This window comes from Ictalurus punctatus, chromosome 2, assembly GCF_001660625.3.
Source record: "Ictalurus punctatus breed USDA103 chromosome 2, Coco_2.0, whole genome shotgun sequence".
NCBI lineage: Eukaryota > Metazoa > Chordata > Actinopteri > Siluriformes > Ictaluridae > Ictalurus > Ictalurus punctatus.
Window position 1 is genome coordinate 38,023,589 of NC_030417.2, and position 15,070 is coordinate 38,038,658.

Below are 15,070 nucleotides of genomic sequence, written 5' to 3' on the forward strand. Positions count from 1 at the left end.
CTTTTTTTTTAAGCGTTTAAATTGTTACTTTAGAAACAATGCCATATAAAAATGAGCTTGTAAATCTAAACCTGTGATTTGTAGCTGCACTAATGTCAGAACTGCAGTTTAAAAAAATGAATCAGATGTAAGACTGCAACAGCGCTGTAGTATAAAACAAAATTATATTTAGTTCCATCTTCAAAGGGATGCTTTTACTAATATAGTGAAATGTTTATGACTTTTGCAACTCACGCTGTGAATCCTTCGTCTTATCCATCTGACATTTCCGTCTTTTCTGTGTCTTCACAAAGCAAATGATGACTGGAACTAAGATGAGAAGCAGTCCTGCTGTCACTCCAACACCAATGTATAGAGCCAGAGATGCTGAGAGAGAAATCATCATCATCAGGCTTTTCAAACATTAAACTGCAGAACACACTAAAACAGAACTAATTTTTATTACTATACCTTTCACAGTAATTTCCAGCAGCTCAGTGGTAGTGGAGGTAAAGGTGCGTGAAGACACGATAACTTCATAAGTACAGCTGTAGTTTCCCTGATGGACAAAATCTGCCTCAGGAAACAGGAAGACGGCTGAGTGGTTAACAGCTGACTGAGTTCTGGTGATGTTGGATCCACTGAAATTCAAGTTGAAAGAACCTCCTGGATACTGAGGTTCAGTGGAGCAGATGATGGAGAAGCCGTAGCCTGTTGTCACTTCTGGTCCACCAGCAGCACTGAAGAAGATATTGGGCTGTTGCAGGTTCACAACAAACATGGTCTCTCTTATTGAAAAAGTTTAAATGAAGAGAATTAATTGGTTTATAGCTGAAGTCAGAGCTGCAAATTTTGTCTGGTACTAGCAAAAAATATCCAGAACATGTCGCTTACCCACGGTGATGCTGATGGAGTTGCTCCAGGATGATGTGGAGGCACTTTCCCTGTATGAGTAGTCACAGGTGTACTGGCCCTGATGTGAGGCATCTACAGTCAGATTAAATGTTGTTGTAGTCTCTGCAGTTTGCTTCTTTATTGATGTGCCAGTTTTATACAAACTGAAGTCTACAGAGATGCATGTTGGGCTGGGTGTGGAACATCTGAACTGAAGGGCTTCTCCAGGTGAGACCACAGAGTTTGGGGAGATCCGATTCAATGTGGGAGTCTTCAAGTCTGCAAGTATTGGCAAATAAAAAAACTTATTTGAGCACACAGCACCAGCATCTTCACCATGTCCATCGTTCTCTACTCCAAATCCTCTGTGTGAGCACTGATCTAATACACTCTCAGTTCCATTACACCGAACTTCATCCACCCAGGTTGGTTCACTTCCCTGACCAAAGCGGTCATTACGAGCAGCACTGATGGCTTTGCCACATCCAAGCTGCACTGAAAAAAGTGAAACAACCGTGTCATTTATTCAAAGTGCATTTTTATATTGGTCTAATTCAGAGATGGGCAACTTTGATAATGACGAGGGCCAGAACATTTTCTCTTTTATACCAAGGGGCCAGATTACTAATCCACACTAACACATTTTACATTATTTTACTCAATTTCCTCTTTATTGAGGGAACTCAATGTACAATCAATGCAATGTGTTTTTAAAGAATTTATAAACTATAAAACTTTTTATGCTAATTCAAAGTGGGAACTTCATAGTTAATTGATAAGCAAATGCAACCATTGCAACTGCATTGCTTGTAAATTTGCAACAAACAAATGTACAAAGGCCCCATTTTTTATTAGTAGCCTAGAGAACATTCTCAATCTACCCCCCGAGAACGGTTAAAAGTGCTTATTCAAAAAGAAGTTATTAAAAAATAAAAGTTATTGAACATAGTAATAAAAATACTGAATATAAGAACAATTCAGTGCCTAAATTTCCAACCCAGACAACAGACTTTCAGTTTCTTTTCTGTTCTTTGCAGAAAAACATGTCAATGGGAATATACTTCAAATATATTTTCTCATATCAATTCATAAAGGTGCCAATAATTGTTGCACACCTATATTTAACAAAGATATTTTTTGGAAAAACCTGTGTTGTGTTTTCAATTGTTTGATATCCATGAGAGTAGAGTAATTTTGTGAATTTTTGGAAAAAAGATCAAAAGGTTAAACAGTAAAGACAATTTTTCACAGTCGTCTTTGCTCATATTTACCAAGGGTGCCAATATTAGTTGGAGGCACTGTATATTAAAATTGGTACAATTGTTGAAATTACCAAGCAGTAAATTGACACAAAGTTTCAGCATCCTGGTCCTTGAGGTGTCGTTCAGTTTGGTGTTAGTAAGAGGGTCCACTGCTGCTGTCTTCTCACTGTGAAACTCATGAGCTCACGAGACGGATGGTGTTTTTCTATTCATCTGAGGTTGATTTTTTGGCCACTTCCTGTTTCAGTGACTGGTTAAAATGTGCAGTAAATATCACTTCTACTCTATAACAAACACTTGTCTGTTCTACATTTATTAAAGTAAGTTAAAGTGAGATAAAGTTAAAGGGAGCTAAAGCAACACCTGTGAGTATAAAATTATAAATTATAACCCGGGAACTGATCTGCATCCTTCATGCCATGATTTTCACACCCAACTGAATGCGAAGAAAAGCTTGTTAATGAGCTGAATTATATTGCTGGACACAGAAAAGACCTTTTACACTCTCTATTCAGCAGAAAACAAATCAGATCAGTCCATAAAAATCATGTTGTGTAGTAGATACTTCAAGTTTGAAGAACTACACTGATTAGAAAAACTTGTTCACAGATCGTCTAAAGTGTCAAAATATCTACTTCCTCTTGTTACTTCCGTTCATCTAGCATCTAGCCATCGTATATAGAGAGTTGACAAAGGGGAAAAAAACAACATAGAGACTTCTAGTAAGGTGTCAGTTCATGATGAGATGCATGGAGCAGCTTCTCTGGAACTGTACTAGAGGTATGAACCCCATCATTCCAAAAGTGGTGTTTTGAAGAAGGTGGTGGAGAATGGTGTCTAACACATCAGTTCAAATGTTCTCATTGGTATTTAACTGAGTTAATATGTAGTGTGAAGGACAAGGCCTATGATAACTTTCAACCTCATCAAGCCATACATACGATAACATCATTATCGTGGTGGAAGGTGAAATTTTTCTTCGACTTCAGCTGACTAACAGAAGCCTGAAGTGTTTTGTGCCAAAATCGATAGGTATTTGGAGATACCCATGATTCCCTCGATCTTGACTAGAGCCCCAGTCCCAGATGTAGAGATGCAGCCAGATAGCTTGATGCTGCCACAACCATTCTTCACCATGGGTTTGATGTTCTTCTGGTAATAAATGGTCTTGATTTTACACCAAACATGTCTTTTAGAATTATGCCCAAAACTTCTAACTTTGTGTCATCAGACCATAAATCATTTTGCTACATGGTTAGATGAACTTGGATGTTATTGTGAGAAAGGGCTTCCATCTAGCCTATCCCATTCTCCACAGACGTGAAGAATATGAGAAAAAGTTCTCACATGCCAGGACTGAGCAGTACTTGCCAGGTATTTCCACAGCTAGCTTCCCTGATAAGTTTTCTTCTTGTCCATTAAGGCAGGGGTTCCCAAACTTTTCCAGGGAAAGGCCCCTCAAATGGCATTAACATTTGACCGAGGCCCTCCTTTTGCAAGATGTCTTTAAAACACATTAAAAATACAGACTTCTGAATATATCCCCCCTTTTTAAAATTAATAATTACATCTTACATCTTTACATGACATTACATTAGGAATTGATTGTGAGTGTGTGGTTGTCTGAGAGTGAGAATTTATTTTTCACACCAAATTGTTGAGGCCCCCTGGGCGCCCCCTGGCGGCCCCCACTTTGAAAACTACTGCATTAAGGGAATTCCTGTTCTCTGTAATGTCACTGTGGTGCCCCATTTTCTCCCCTTGTTGATGATGGCCGTCACAGTGCTCCAGGGTACATCTAATGCTTTTGAAATGCTTTTGTAGCGCCACCCTGATTGATACCTTTTGATAATGAGATCCCGTATATGTAAACTCTTTACAGACCGTGGCTTCAGCAGTCAGATGAAAATAAAATATCAAGAAAATTGTATAAAACAGCTGAACTTTATTTGGGGTTAATCAGAATCAATCCATTGATGGAAGGTGTGTGATAGTTACTTTTGAACATGAGTGTGAATGTGATTGGTTAATTCTGAGCACAGTCACATACCCAATTATAAAAGGGTGTGCACACTTTCACAACCAGGTCATTGTATGTTTTATTATTTTTAGTATTAAAACATTAGTATCTGTTTTCCACTTAAATTATGTCGGTTGCTGTGTCACATTTACAATGAAAAGAGGTCTGATGTGATCTATGTGGGTTTAATTTTTTTACATCATAAAAATGCAATATTAACAAAGGTGTGTACAATTTTATTTACGTTGTGTAGCAAATATCAATAGAAAATAATACAGCAGAGTTCAATTGGTGAGCAAAATGCTAAGCGTTAGCAGTCAATAGCAAAGTGCTATTCATAAGACTGATTAAATTTAGCAGAAAGATAAGAGATTATATAAAAATAAACTGATTAAATAGGCTTAATTAACAATATATAAAAAATGACAAAATCATAAACGAAACCGTGCAATTAAAAATAATTTCTAGATTATACAAAATTTGTTTAATGAATTAAAATTCTAATTAATCTAAATTGAATTTTAAATTACATTTTCTATCTAAATGGACTAAACAATACCTCAACAGACTTTGCATGCCTGTTTTTTTAATATATAAAACTGCATATATATATATATATATATATATATATATATATATAGTGTATATACACACACACAGTGGTGGGGGAAATAATTCTTTTCAGTAAATATATTTCCAGTGAGGTTATTCACATGAAATTTTCACCAGACATCAGTATTATTCAAGAAATCTGGAAATATAAAGAATTCAAAACATTAAAGTCCATACATAAAGTTATGTGTAATAAAGATGAATGACACAGGAAAAAAGTATTGAACATGTTAAGAAAAGAATGGCCCAGTCAATCACCTGACTCGAATCCAATTGAATAAGATTTAAAGACAATATGTTTAGAAGAACGGGCCAAAATCACACCTGAATACTGAGGCCCATTAATTTCTTCATACAGGAAGCATCTTGAAGCTGTCATTAAAAACAAAGGCTTCTCCACTAAGTATTAAATACATTTCAGTTAGCGTGTTCAATACTTTTTTCCCTGTGTCATTCCTCTTTATTACACATAACTTCATTTATGGACTTTAATGTTTGAATTTCTTAAGTTAATACCAAAATCTGGTGAAAATTTCATGTGAATAGCCTCATTGGAAATATAATATATATATATATATATATTAGTTTTCTAATTTCACATTCTAATTGTCATCAGTTTCTTGAAAACACTGACTGATTATTTTAATCTTGATGCATTTCAATGTTTAATATTAAAATTATAAAAAATAAAAATAAAAATTTTAATATATTTACATCTGAAAAGACTAATGAGTAAATAACAAACTGACTCTGAAGTCCATGTTAATTAAACCATCTCTAATTAACAGTGGTTATATCTTAACAATGGAAAATTATCCAATTTAACCATGTTATTGTTTGTGCACTGTGGATATTTGTTAATTGTTTTTTTTCATTCTATGCTACATAGTTTGCATAAATATCTACATCTTCATAGTCATTGTCCACATCACTTCTTTGTTCATCAGCATCAACATTAATGTAATCATTATCCGAGTCCTCTGAGTCCTCCTTCTGGTGGAAAATGGTTTCTGCGTTTTCATAATCAGCTTCGTCATCTGTCTCAATCTCTCCTTGGGGACTCTCATATGTGTTTTTGGCACCTACAAATTGATGGAGTCAAATTACACACAAGTTTACAGGTTAGTTCCCTTTCAAAGGAACTCCACGTTGCATGAGCTCCATGCTGTTGGAAGCACCCTTGAGTGTGACTGGTATCTGAAGCTTGTGTAACATCATGCCTATTTATAGGTCTACCATTATCAGGTGACGTGGCAATTAAGCATGTCATGTGATATATAAATGACACCTGTGAACCACGCCGTCAGCCTTATTATCTTCGGTGAGACTGTATGTCAGTCGTTTGTGTAACGCTTGCAAAAAGACTCTTCATTTCCACTCTATCTTTAAAAAAAAAGAAAGAAAAATCTCTTTACTTTTCTATCCCTTTTAAAAAAAAAAGGGCGAAAAGTATGAGTGAGAGAGAATTCAGGAATTGTGTTACTCCTTGCTCCCATTTCATCAGGGGGACGACGGACACACTTTCTGCATGAAGTGTCTGGGGATGAAGCACGCCAGGGCAGTCCTCGAGAGGTCTGACTGTGCACATTGTGAACACCTTACAATTAGGCAGCTCCGCTTGCAAATCTCTCTCTTTTCGGTCAGGGGGAGTTGAGTTTCAGAGCCTCACGGATCTGGGCCGGCTGGTACTAAGGCAGCCGGCTGGCTCAGGTCCTGGGGATCTCGTATGGATCTGGAAGAGGAGCCGGAGATGAGCGCTGCTCTATCTCTTGCTCTGTCTTCCGGGTCCGGCTCTCTGCTGGATTTTGGAGCTCACGTCACGACACCTCCTTCTGTTATGGAAAGCCAAAAAAAACAAAGAAACAAAAAAATTCCTCTCTGACTCAGAGAAGCCAGAAGGGTGTGCTAAAACGTGAGGGCAGCTCTCAAGCATATAAAGAGCTGCTTGAAGTGATTACTGAGGCTGGATGAGCTTTTTTCTCCCCAGTGTAAATAAATCCCTCATACTGCAGAAAACTCCCCTTTTTTCCAGAAGTGCATTTCAAAATATCACGCTTCTGGGGGGAAAACCACGCACATATCACATATATCATATTTATAACCATGCGATGTCAGATTATTCGTCCATCATGGGGAATGAACGGCTTGGCTATTTAGCTATCCCAAAGGTGGAGGAGGTGCTTGCGAGCTACCTCTCTCCATCAATGGCAGGCAATTTAGGGGGGCTGGCTTTACCATCCAAGCCATGTAAGGCCATCAGGCAATAGGCATAAGGCATTGGTGGGCAAGGCCTATGCAGTAGTGGGTCTTGCTTGTGGGTCACAGTAGACAATGGTAGTGTTGCAGGCCTACCAAGTAGACAAGCTGAGTGAACTCAACATAAGGCGGCATTCAGCCAGTTCCTTCCCTGTTGTGTCGAGTTCAAGGACAGCGCTAGTGCGAGGGAGGCACAGAAGGCGAGTGTGGCGGCCTGCCTCCTCCCACAGACAGACAGTGGAACCGGGCAGCCATAGTTGCAGCCTACTACTAGGCCTGATCTGAGAATGGTCATAAAGGCCAAGCAGACAGACAAGGAGGAGCGGTCCTGAAGGGCTGTGGAGGGATGTATCAGGGGACATGAGGTTTTTAGGGAAGTTATGCCTAGTACTACTGTAGGGCCTCCCCTAGCCAAGGCTGTCCCAAGTTTTCAGTGTTCTCTGATCAGCAAGATGTCACAGGGTAATGAAAATCTGATGCTTTCCCTCCAATATAATGTGCAAAAGTTAACATCACTAAAAGACCATCTGGCAGCATAGAAACTACTGGCAAATATGTCTCCTTGGGTTCTGTCTAGAGTAGAAAAGGACTACCTGGTCCAGTTATGAGCTCGACCCCTCCCCCGGTTCAGAGGTGTGCTCACCACAGTAGTCAGCACAAAGCAGAGCCCAACATGAGTGCAAGAATAGAACATGTATCCCGTTCCCTGAGGGAGGAAGGTTTTTACAGCCATTATTTCCTGGTCTGCAAAAAAGATGGGCATATGCAGCCAATTTTAGATCTCTTCTGTACTCAACAGACATACAGGTTCAAGATGCTGAGGCTCAAACTTATCGTTCCACAGATTCAGTTTGAGGACTGGTTTGTGAGAATGGATCTAAAAAGGTGCATTTTCCACATAGAAATATTGGCCAGTCACAGGAAGGTCCTGAGGTTTGCATACCAATATCAGGTTCTTCCCTTCAGGCTAGCTTTATCCCCTCACACCTTCACAAAGTGCATGGATGTTATTCTGGCTCCATTGCAACTCCAGGGCATCCGTGTACTAAACTACCTGGACGACTGCTTAATTCTAGCACGATCCAGGGAACTGGCAATTCGACATCGAGATGATGTTGTCACCCACATGAAGAGCTTGGGGATCAGGTTGAACGTCAGAAAAATATGCTTTCTCCAGTGCAGAGGACAACTTTTCTAGAGGTTATAAGGATTCTACTCAAATGAGGGCGTTTATATCACTAACATGCGTAGGATCATTCCAATCATGATTGAGCAAGATAAAGCTGGATCTTGGCATCCCCTCCAGTCTCTAAGAGAGACTGTTGGGGCCTATAGCAGCAGCAGCCGATGTCATACCATTGGGCCTTTTGCACAGGAGACCATTTCAGTGGTGGCTGAAAAGTTGGGGGTTTCATCCGAGGATGAAACCTCTGAGAGCAATCAGTTTCACGCGGCAATGCCTATGTGCTCTGAGAATGTGGAGGCTTTCCTCCATGTGGAGGGTCATGTGGAGGGTCACACTCTAGGGGTGTCTCCTTATCGCAAGACGGAAATGACAAACACCTCCCTCACAGGCTGGGGTGTGGTCTTAGACAGCTGTCCAGCTCACAGTCTCTGGAGCGGCCCCCATATGGAGTGGCATATACATCGCCTAGAAATGCGGGCCATATTTCTAGCACTGAATTCTTTCTTCCTCAATTGAGAGGTCACCATGTGTTAGTTGTGACAAACAATACAGTGGTGGTCTCATATATTTACCACCAGAGAGGATTATGTTTGTGCCCCCTGTTCAGGCAGGCGCAACTAATTCTTCTCTGGGCAGAGGGAAAGTTTTTGTCAGTGAGTGCAATGTACATTCTCGGCAACTGGAATGTGGGGGCAGACATCCTGTTGTGGCAGAGGCTGAGGCCTAGGGATTAGTGGCTCCATCCACAAGTGGTGGAGTCCATACGGCGGAGGTTCAGACAAGCGGAAGTGGATGTGTTCGCCTCCAAGGAGACAACACACTGCCCGCTGTGGTTTGCCCTCACTCCTACTGCACCATCAACATCACATTTATATGTTTTCCCCACGATCGCTCTGCTCCCACAAGTTCTAGCGAGAGTTCGCCAAGTCCGTCTTTGTCTGCTGCTAGTAGCACCTTATTGGCCGGCTCGTATATGGTTCTCAGAGACGATTTCCCTGTTAGACGGCACTCCTTCGTAGATTCCCATCTGCAGGGTTCTACTCTCTCAAGCAGGAGGGCTGATTTGTCACCCTAACCATGGAAACTGTGGGTCTGGCCCCTGAGAGGTACCAGCTCATAGATACTAGTCTCACAACTAAGGTTGTAGATCATGATGAACGCTAGAGCACCATCCACAAGGAAACTGTATGCGCTCAAGTGGTAACTTTTTGTCTTGTGGTGTGAGGAACGTCAGCTAAACCCAGTGATCTGCCCAATCGCTACACACCTGGAGTTCTTAGAATGATATTTCTCAGTGGGGTCCGACAGTAAGGGTTTACGTGGCCACCATTTTGGCTAACCATGCCCCACTGATGGAGCCTCTGTGGGGCAACATCCTCTAACTTCAAGGTTTATGCATGGTATCCGGAGGCTGAGGCCCATCTGCAGAACACGTATACCTTCCTGGGACCTTTCTGTGGTCCTGGAAGGTCTGTCAGGTGCCCCATTTCAGCCCTTAGAGTTAGCCTCAGAGAAGCTTCTGACTCTAAAGGTAGCTTTTCTGCTGGCCCTGACATCACTCAAGCAAGTAGGAGATCTACAAGTTTTCTCTGTTGCCCCTTCCTGCCCCTGGATTAGCCAAGGCCTTCCTGTATCCAAGGCCGGACTATATTCCTAAAGTGCCTACATCTGCTGCCCAGCCAGTAGTATTGCACCGACTGTGTCCAGTAAGGGCTCTCTGTACTTATGTCCACCGCTCCAGCCAGTGGCATAAGTCGGAGCAGCTGCTGGTCTGCTTGGCAGCAACAGTAGAGGTGATGCTGTGTCGTAGCAGTGCATTTCTAATTGGATAGTGGAAGCAATCTCTATTGCTTTTGCTGCGCCTCTGGGCATAAGGGCTCATTCCAATAGGGGGGTGGCCCCCTCAAAGGCTTTATCCAAAAGGGTATCCTAACAGTATGTGTGTGCTGTGGCAGGGTGGTCTACGCCACACACATTCATTCGATATTACAGCTTGGATATACCTTCCGCCCCTGGGTGTTTTGCAGTGACCCTCGGGCTCGCATCATTTTGAAAAGGCCGTACCTACAGTATGACGGAGTGGGTATTCTTATTCCCACAGCATGAAGCTCACACAATGCTGAGTTCCCTTTGAAAGTGAATGTCTGGGTTACTCATGTAACCCTGTTCCCTTAGAAGGGGACAAGACGTTGCGTAGCTTTGTCCTACTGGGGCCTACCTGTGAACTGTGTTTTCACTTCAGATAATAGAGGTTGACGACGCAGTTCACAAGTGGTGTTTATATATCATGTGACACGCTTTAATTGCCACATCACCTAATCACGGCATGTTTCACAGATGTTTCACAAGCTTCAGATACCGGTCACGCATGAGAGCATTTCCCATAGTATTGAGATCACGCATTCCCTTCTCAGGGAACAGGGGTGACCCATATGTGTACTATATGAAGATATATATTCAAATTCAACAAGAATAATACAAGTAATAAATAAAACTGTCTATGTCGTGCTGTTACAGGAAAATAATTAGCAATCAATGTTGATTACATGTTAAATGTTTTTATTCCTCTTATATCTTAGCAATTGTTATTGATTAGTTTTTTATATATTAAAGAATTAAATACACTTTTTATCCATTTATAATTACATGTTGTGCAAGGTCTGTTACAGAAGTTAGTTCCTGTTCTCACTTATCTATAAACAGTTGTTCCCTCATCAGCCTCTTTTTTTCTCTCTCTGGAAGTTAAGACAAAAAACTATTTCAGCTTGTCGTGTATGTGAGAAACCACAAAGTGTTTCTCTGCAAATTCCTCTGCCCTGAAGACTTTCCCTTCCAAAAAAGTTCTAGCTTTCCTTCTGACTTTTAAAAAATGCTGACACTGGAGAAAACTTTCAAAAACTTTCACCATGTCACTAATACACAAATAATAATAAAAAAAAATAAGCATTTAGGTTGTTCCTATAGAAACAATAACATATAAAAATGAGCTTGTAAATATAAACCTGTGATTTGTAGCTGCACTAATGTCAGAACTGCAGTTTTAACCAAATGAATCAGATGTAAGACTGCAACAGCGTTGTAGTATAAAACACATTTATATTTAGTTCCATCTCCAAAGGGATGCTTTTACTAATATAATGAAATGTTTATGACTTTTGCAACTCACGCTGTGAATCCTTCGTCTTATCCATCTGACATTTCCGTCTTTTCTGTGTCTTCACAAAGCAAATGATGACTGGAACTAAGAAGAGAAGCAGTCCAGCTGTCACTCCAACACCAATGTATAGAGCCAGAGATGCTGAGAGAGAAATCATCATCATCAGGCTTTTCAAACATTAAACTGCAGAACACACACAAAAAAACAGAACTAGTTTTTCTTACTATACCTTTCACAGTAATTTCCAGCAGCTCAGTGGTAGTGGAGATAAAGGTGCGTGAAGACACGTTAACTTCATAAGCACAACTGTAGTTTCCCTGATGGACAAAATCTGCCTCAGGAAATAGGAAGAAGGCTGAGTGGTTAACAGCCGACTGAGTTCTTGTGATGTTGGATCCACTGAACTTCAAGTGGAAGGAACCTCCTGGATACTGAGGTTCAGTGGAGCACATGATGGAGAAGCCGTAGCCCCTTGTCACTTCTGGTCCACCAGCAGCACTGAAGAAGATATTGGGCTGCTGCAGGTTTACTAGAAAAAAACAAACATGGTCACTCTTATTGAAAAAGATGAAATGAAGAGAACTAATTTGTCTTCTAGCTGAAGTCAGAGCTGCAAATTTTTACTGGAAAAAAATATCCAGAACATGTCGCTTACCCACGGTGATGCTGATGGAGTTGCTCCTGGATGATGTGGAGGCACTTTCCCTGTATGAGTAGTCACAGGTATACTGGCCCTGATGTGAGGCATCTACAGTCAGATTAAATGTTGTTGTAGATTCTGCAGTTTGCTTCGTTATTGATGTGTCAGTTTTATACAAACTGAAGTCTACAGAGATGCATGATGGGCTGGGTGTGGTACATCTGAACTGAAGGACTTCTCCAGGTGAGACCACAGAGTTTGGGGAGATCCGAGTCAATGTGGGAGTCTGCAAGTCTTAGAATAAAGGAATATGTTTAATCATTTTGTAAACATATTCACTTTAAACAGGGTATTGCAACAAAAAAAGAATAAAAACTTACTTGAGCACACGACTCCAGCATCTTCTCCATGTCCACAGTTCTCTACTCCATATCCTCTGTGTGAGCAGTGATCTATGTATCTCTCAGTTCCATTACACTGAACATCATCCAGCCAGGTTGGTTCACTTCCCTGACCAAAGCGAGCATTAGGAGGAGCACTGACTGCTTTACCACATCCAAGCTGTCTACACACCACCTCTGCATCCTTTAAGTCCCAATGATCATCACACACTGTTCCCCACTGGGCTTTGTGCTGGATCTCCACTCGACCACAACAGTTACTCGGACCATTCACCAGTCTGATCTTGTTAGGGACTGATTTATGACACAAAAAGACAGAAGGTTTTACTAATTAAAGATTTTTGTCAGTTTTGCTCATGAGCTAGAAAACCTCATATTTCATTATAACCCCCATATTTCAGACAAAGTCACACTCACAGTAGTGTTCGTAGCAGTGAAGTGCTATTTTGCAATCCCACTATTCATTCCAAAAAGAAGAAAGGAAGGAAGCATGATAAGGCATCCATAAGGCACATTTGTGTGGACAAAGACATGTTTGTGTAGAATACACAGTGATGCCAATACTGACATGGCATGTTCACTTGGCAGATCTAGAACCTAATCTGTAGTCACAAATGGACAGGGATGACAATGAAAGAAAGCCAGAATAAAAGGACAGATTCTCTTTGAAGGAGCATGGATGACTTGGAGTCAGATATGACTCAACAGGAAGCGATGATACTAAAGCAGAAGCCAAACACAGTATAATTGTATGACTGTTGGTGGACAGGAATGCTATATCCGTGACTGCTTATGTGTGACAGCTGCAGGTTAAGAGTTTTTATTTTTATACAAGCAACATGTCCAAAACATTAGGCAGAGTCAAAGTCAGAATATAGGCAGAAGTAGGCGATGTGCAAACTGAGTAAACTGGGCAAAAGACAAAGACATAACCCAAGGAACCAGAATTGTAATCATAATCATTATAACCAAACAATAAGGTTTAGTACCACAGTTACAAGACAGTGAGCACGTAGTTCGCAATGTAGTGGTGAAATGAGTGTCCTTATATACTGTGGTTGTGATTGTGTAATGGACTCCAGGTGTGTCTAATCAGAATGAAGGTGAAAGTGAGAAAGGTCATGATGGCTGTTTGCTAATCCCAGGCCTCTCTGAGTTCTTGGAGTTGTAGTTGGTGGCCATGTTTGTAGGTGACTCTGTAACTATGAGTGCAAAGCAACGGCGATTCCTTTGTTGATGTGACAACATAGAAGTCTCTTGACAGAGAATTGTCTATTGAGTCACAGACATCATTACACATCTGACAAGAACCACAACCGAATCTGAATTAGTCTACCAGCCTGCAGGCTAAGGAAAATCTCTAAATAATCTATAATAGCTAATCTAAAGATAGCAGTGACCCATGCTGGTTTGGACACAAAGGGGCAACACTCAGAGCGAAACGACTAGTTTTGGGTAATTCTGGCTGTAAAATCTTCTTCTATGCCGGAGTACAAGATGTACATTAACTAGCTTGACAGCAGTACTATACCCTGGGTTGGTGGCACACAGTTTAGCCAGTATGATTGACAATGAACAAGTTGGACTGATGTACATGGTGACGTTTCATATTTGCATTGCCACATTAGTGGTTTCACCTGATGAGGCGCTCCATGTAGAGGCACTTTGCCCAAGTACCAAGTGCAGAATTTTTTTTGCTCAAAGACTTTTTGATCGCTACATACGGAGTGCACAGGCAATACATCAGAATTTGTGTTGTTCACTTTGGATTGGTTGCTCAAGTCAACACCAGTGGACCCCTCTGTGATGAGGACAATTAAAACTGCACTTCTGGCAGTCAGGCACTTTGGATAAGACACAGGACATCTCTCAGCCAATTTGATTCTAGGACAAAAGTTGTGGTTGGGTTAGTTGAAACTGCCAAGGGTGTGCAAAATGACCCGACAAAGTGTTACTTATGTACCAGGATCAGTCTTTGGTCCTGCAGCTAATAAACACTAAAATGGTGACTACTGTTTTCAGGGTCTAAGGCCAAACAAAGAAGGAATAGGATGGAGACAGTTCTCCTATAGGTTACAACAACCAAGCTTCACACAGCAACCCTGGACAGATTCCAGGTGATTGGAACTGCACTTACAGACCTCTAGCAGATGTAGGTGTTCTCATTTAAGTGGGGGACTTGCCTACAGAATGTGGGCTCCCTACTTCCCCCAACACCACCTCCCCCCAACACAAACTAACAGTATCCATGCATTAGTCTTGTTAAATAAGCAATTTCCAAAATATACAAATTATGGGTAGTCACTGACAATTCTTTGAACAGCATAAATAATTAATTAATGACTAAATGCTGTTCAATAACATCCTCTCTGCACTTACCCACGGTGATGCTGATGGAGTTGCTCCTGGGTGATGTTGAGGCAATTTCCCTGTATGAGTAGTCACAGGTGTACTGGCCCTGATGTGAGCCATCTACAGTCAGAGTAAATGTTGTTGTAGTCACTGCAGTTTGCTTCTTTACTGATGTCCCAGTTTTATACAAACTGAAGTCTACAGAGATGCATGTTGGGCTGGGTGTGGAACATCTGAGCTGAAGGACTTCTCCAGGTGAAACCGCAGAGTTTGGGGAGATCCGAGTCAATGTGGGAATCTGCAAGTCTTAT

General features: G+C 41.0%; 1 protein-coding gene across 1 annotated transcript in view; it reads right to left on the minus strand.

Annotated features, from left to right (window-relative positions):
- Positions 1 to 4,060: 4,060 nt before the first annotated feature.
- Positions 4,061 to 15,070, minus strand: part of LOC108276032 (scavenger receptor cysteine-rich domain-containing group B protein) — a 49,603-nt gene continuing 38,593 nt past the window's right edge. The window contains exons 7-12 of the mRNA XM_053677958.1: positions 14,787 to 15,065; positions 12,387 to 12,701; positions 12,022 to 12,300; positions 11,596 to 11,895; positions 11,376 to 11,507; positions 4,061 to 5,849 (exon numbers count right to left, since the gene is read on the minus strand). Coding sequence (XP_053533933.1) covers positions 5,644 to 5,849; positions 11,376 to 11,507; positions 11,596 to 11,895; positions 12,022 to 12,300; positions 12,387 to 12,701; positions 14,787 to 15,065 — 1,511 coding nt within the window. The 3' untranslated portion in view covers positions 4,061 to 5,643. The remainder of the gene's footprint in view (positions 5,850 to 11,375; positions 11,508 to 11,595; positions 11,896 to 12,021; positions 12,301 to 12,386; positions 12,702 to 14,786; positions 15,066 to 15,070) is intronic.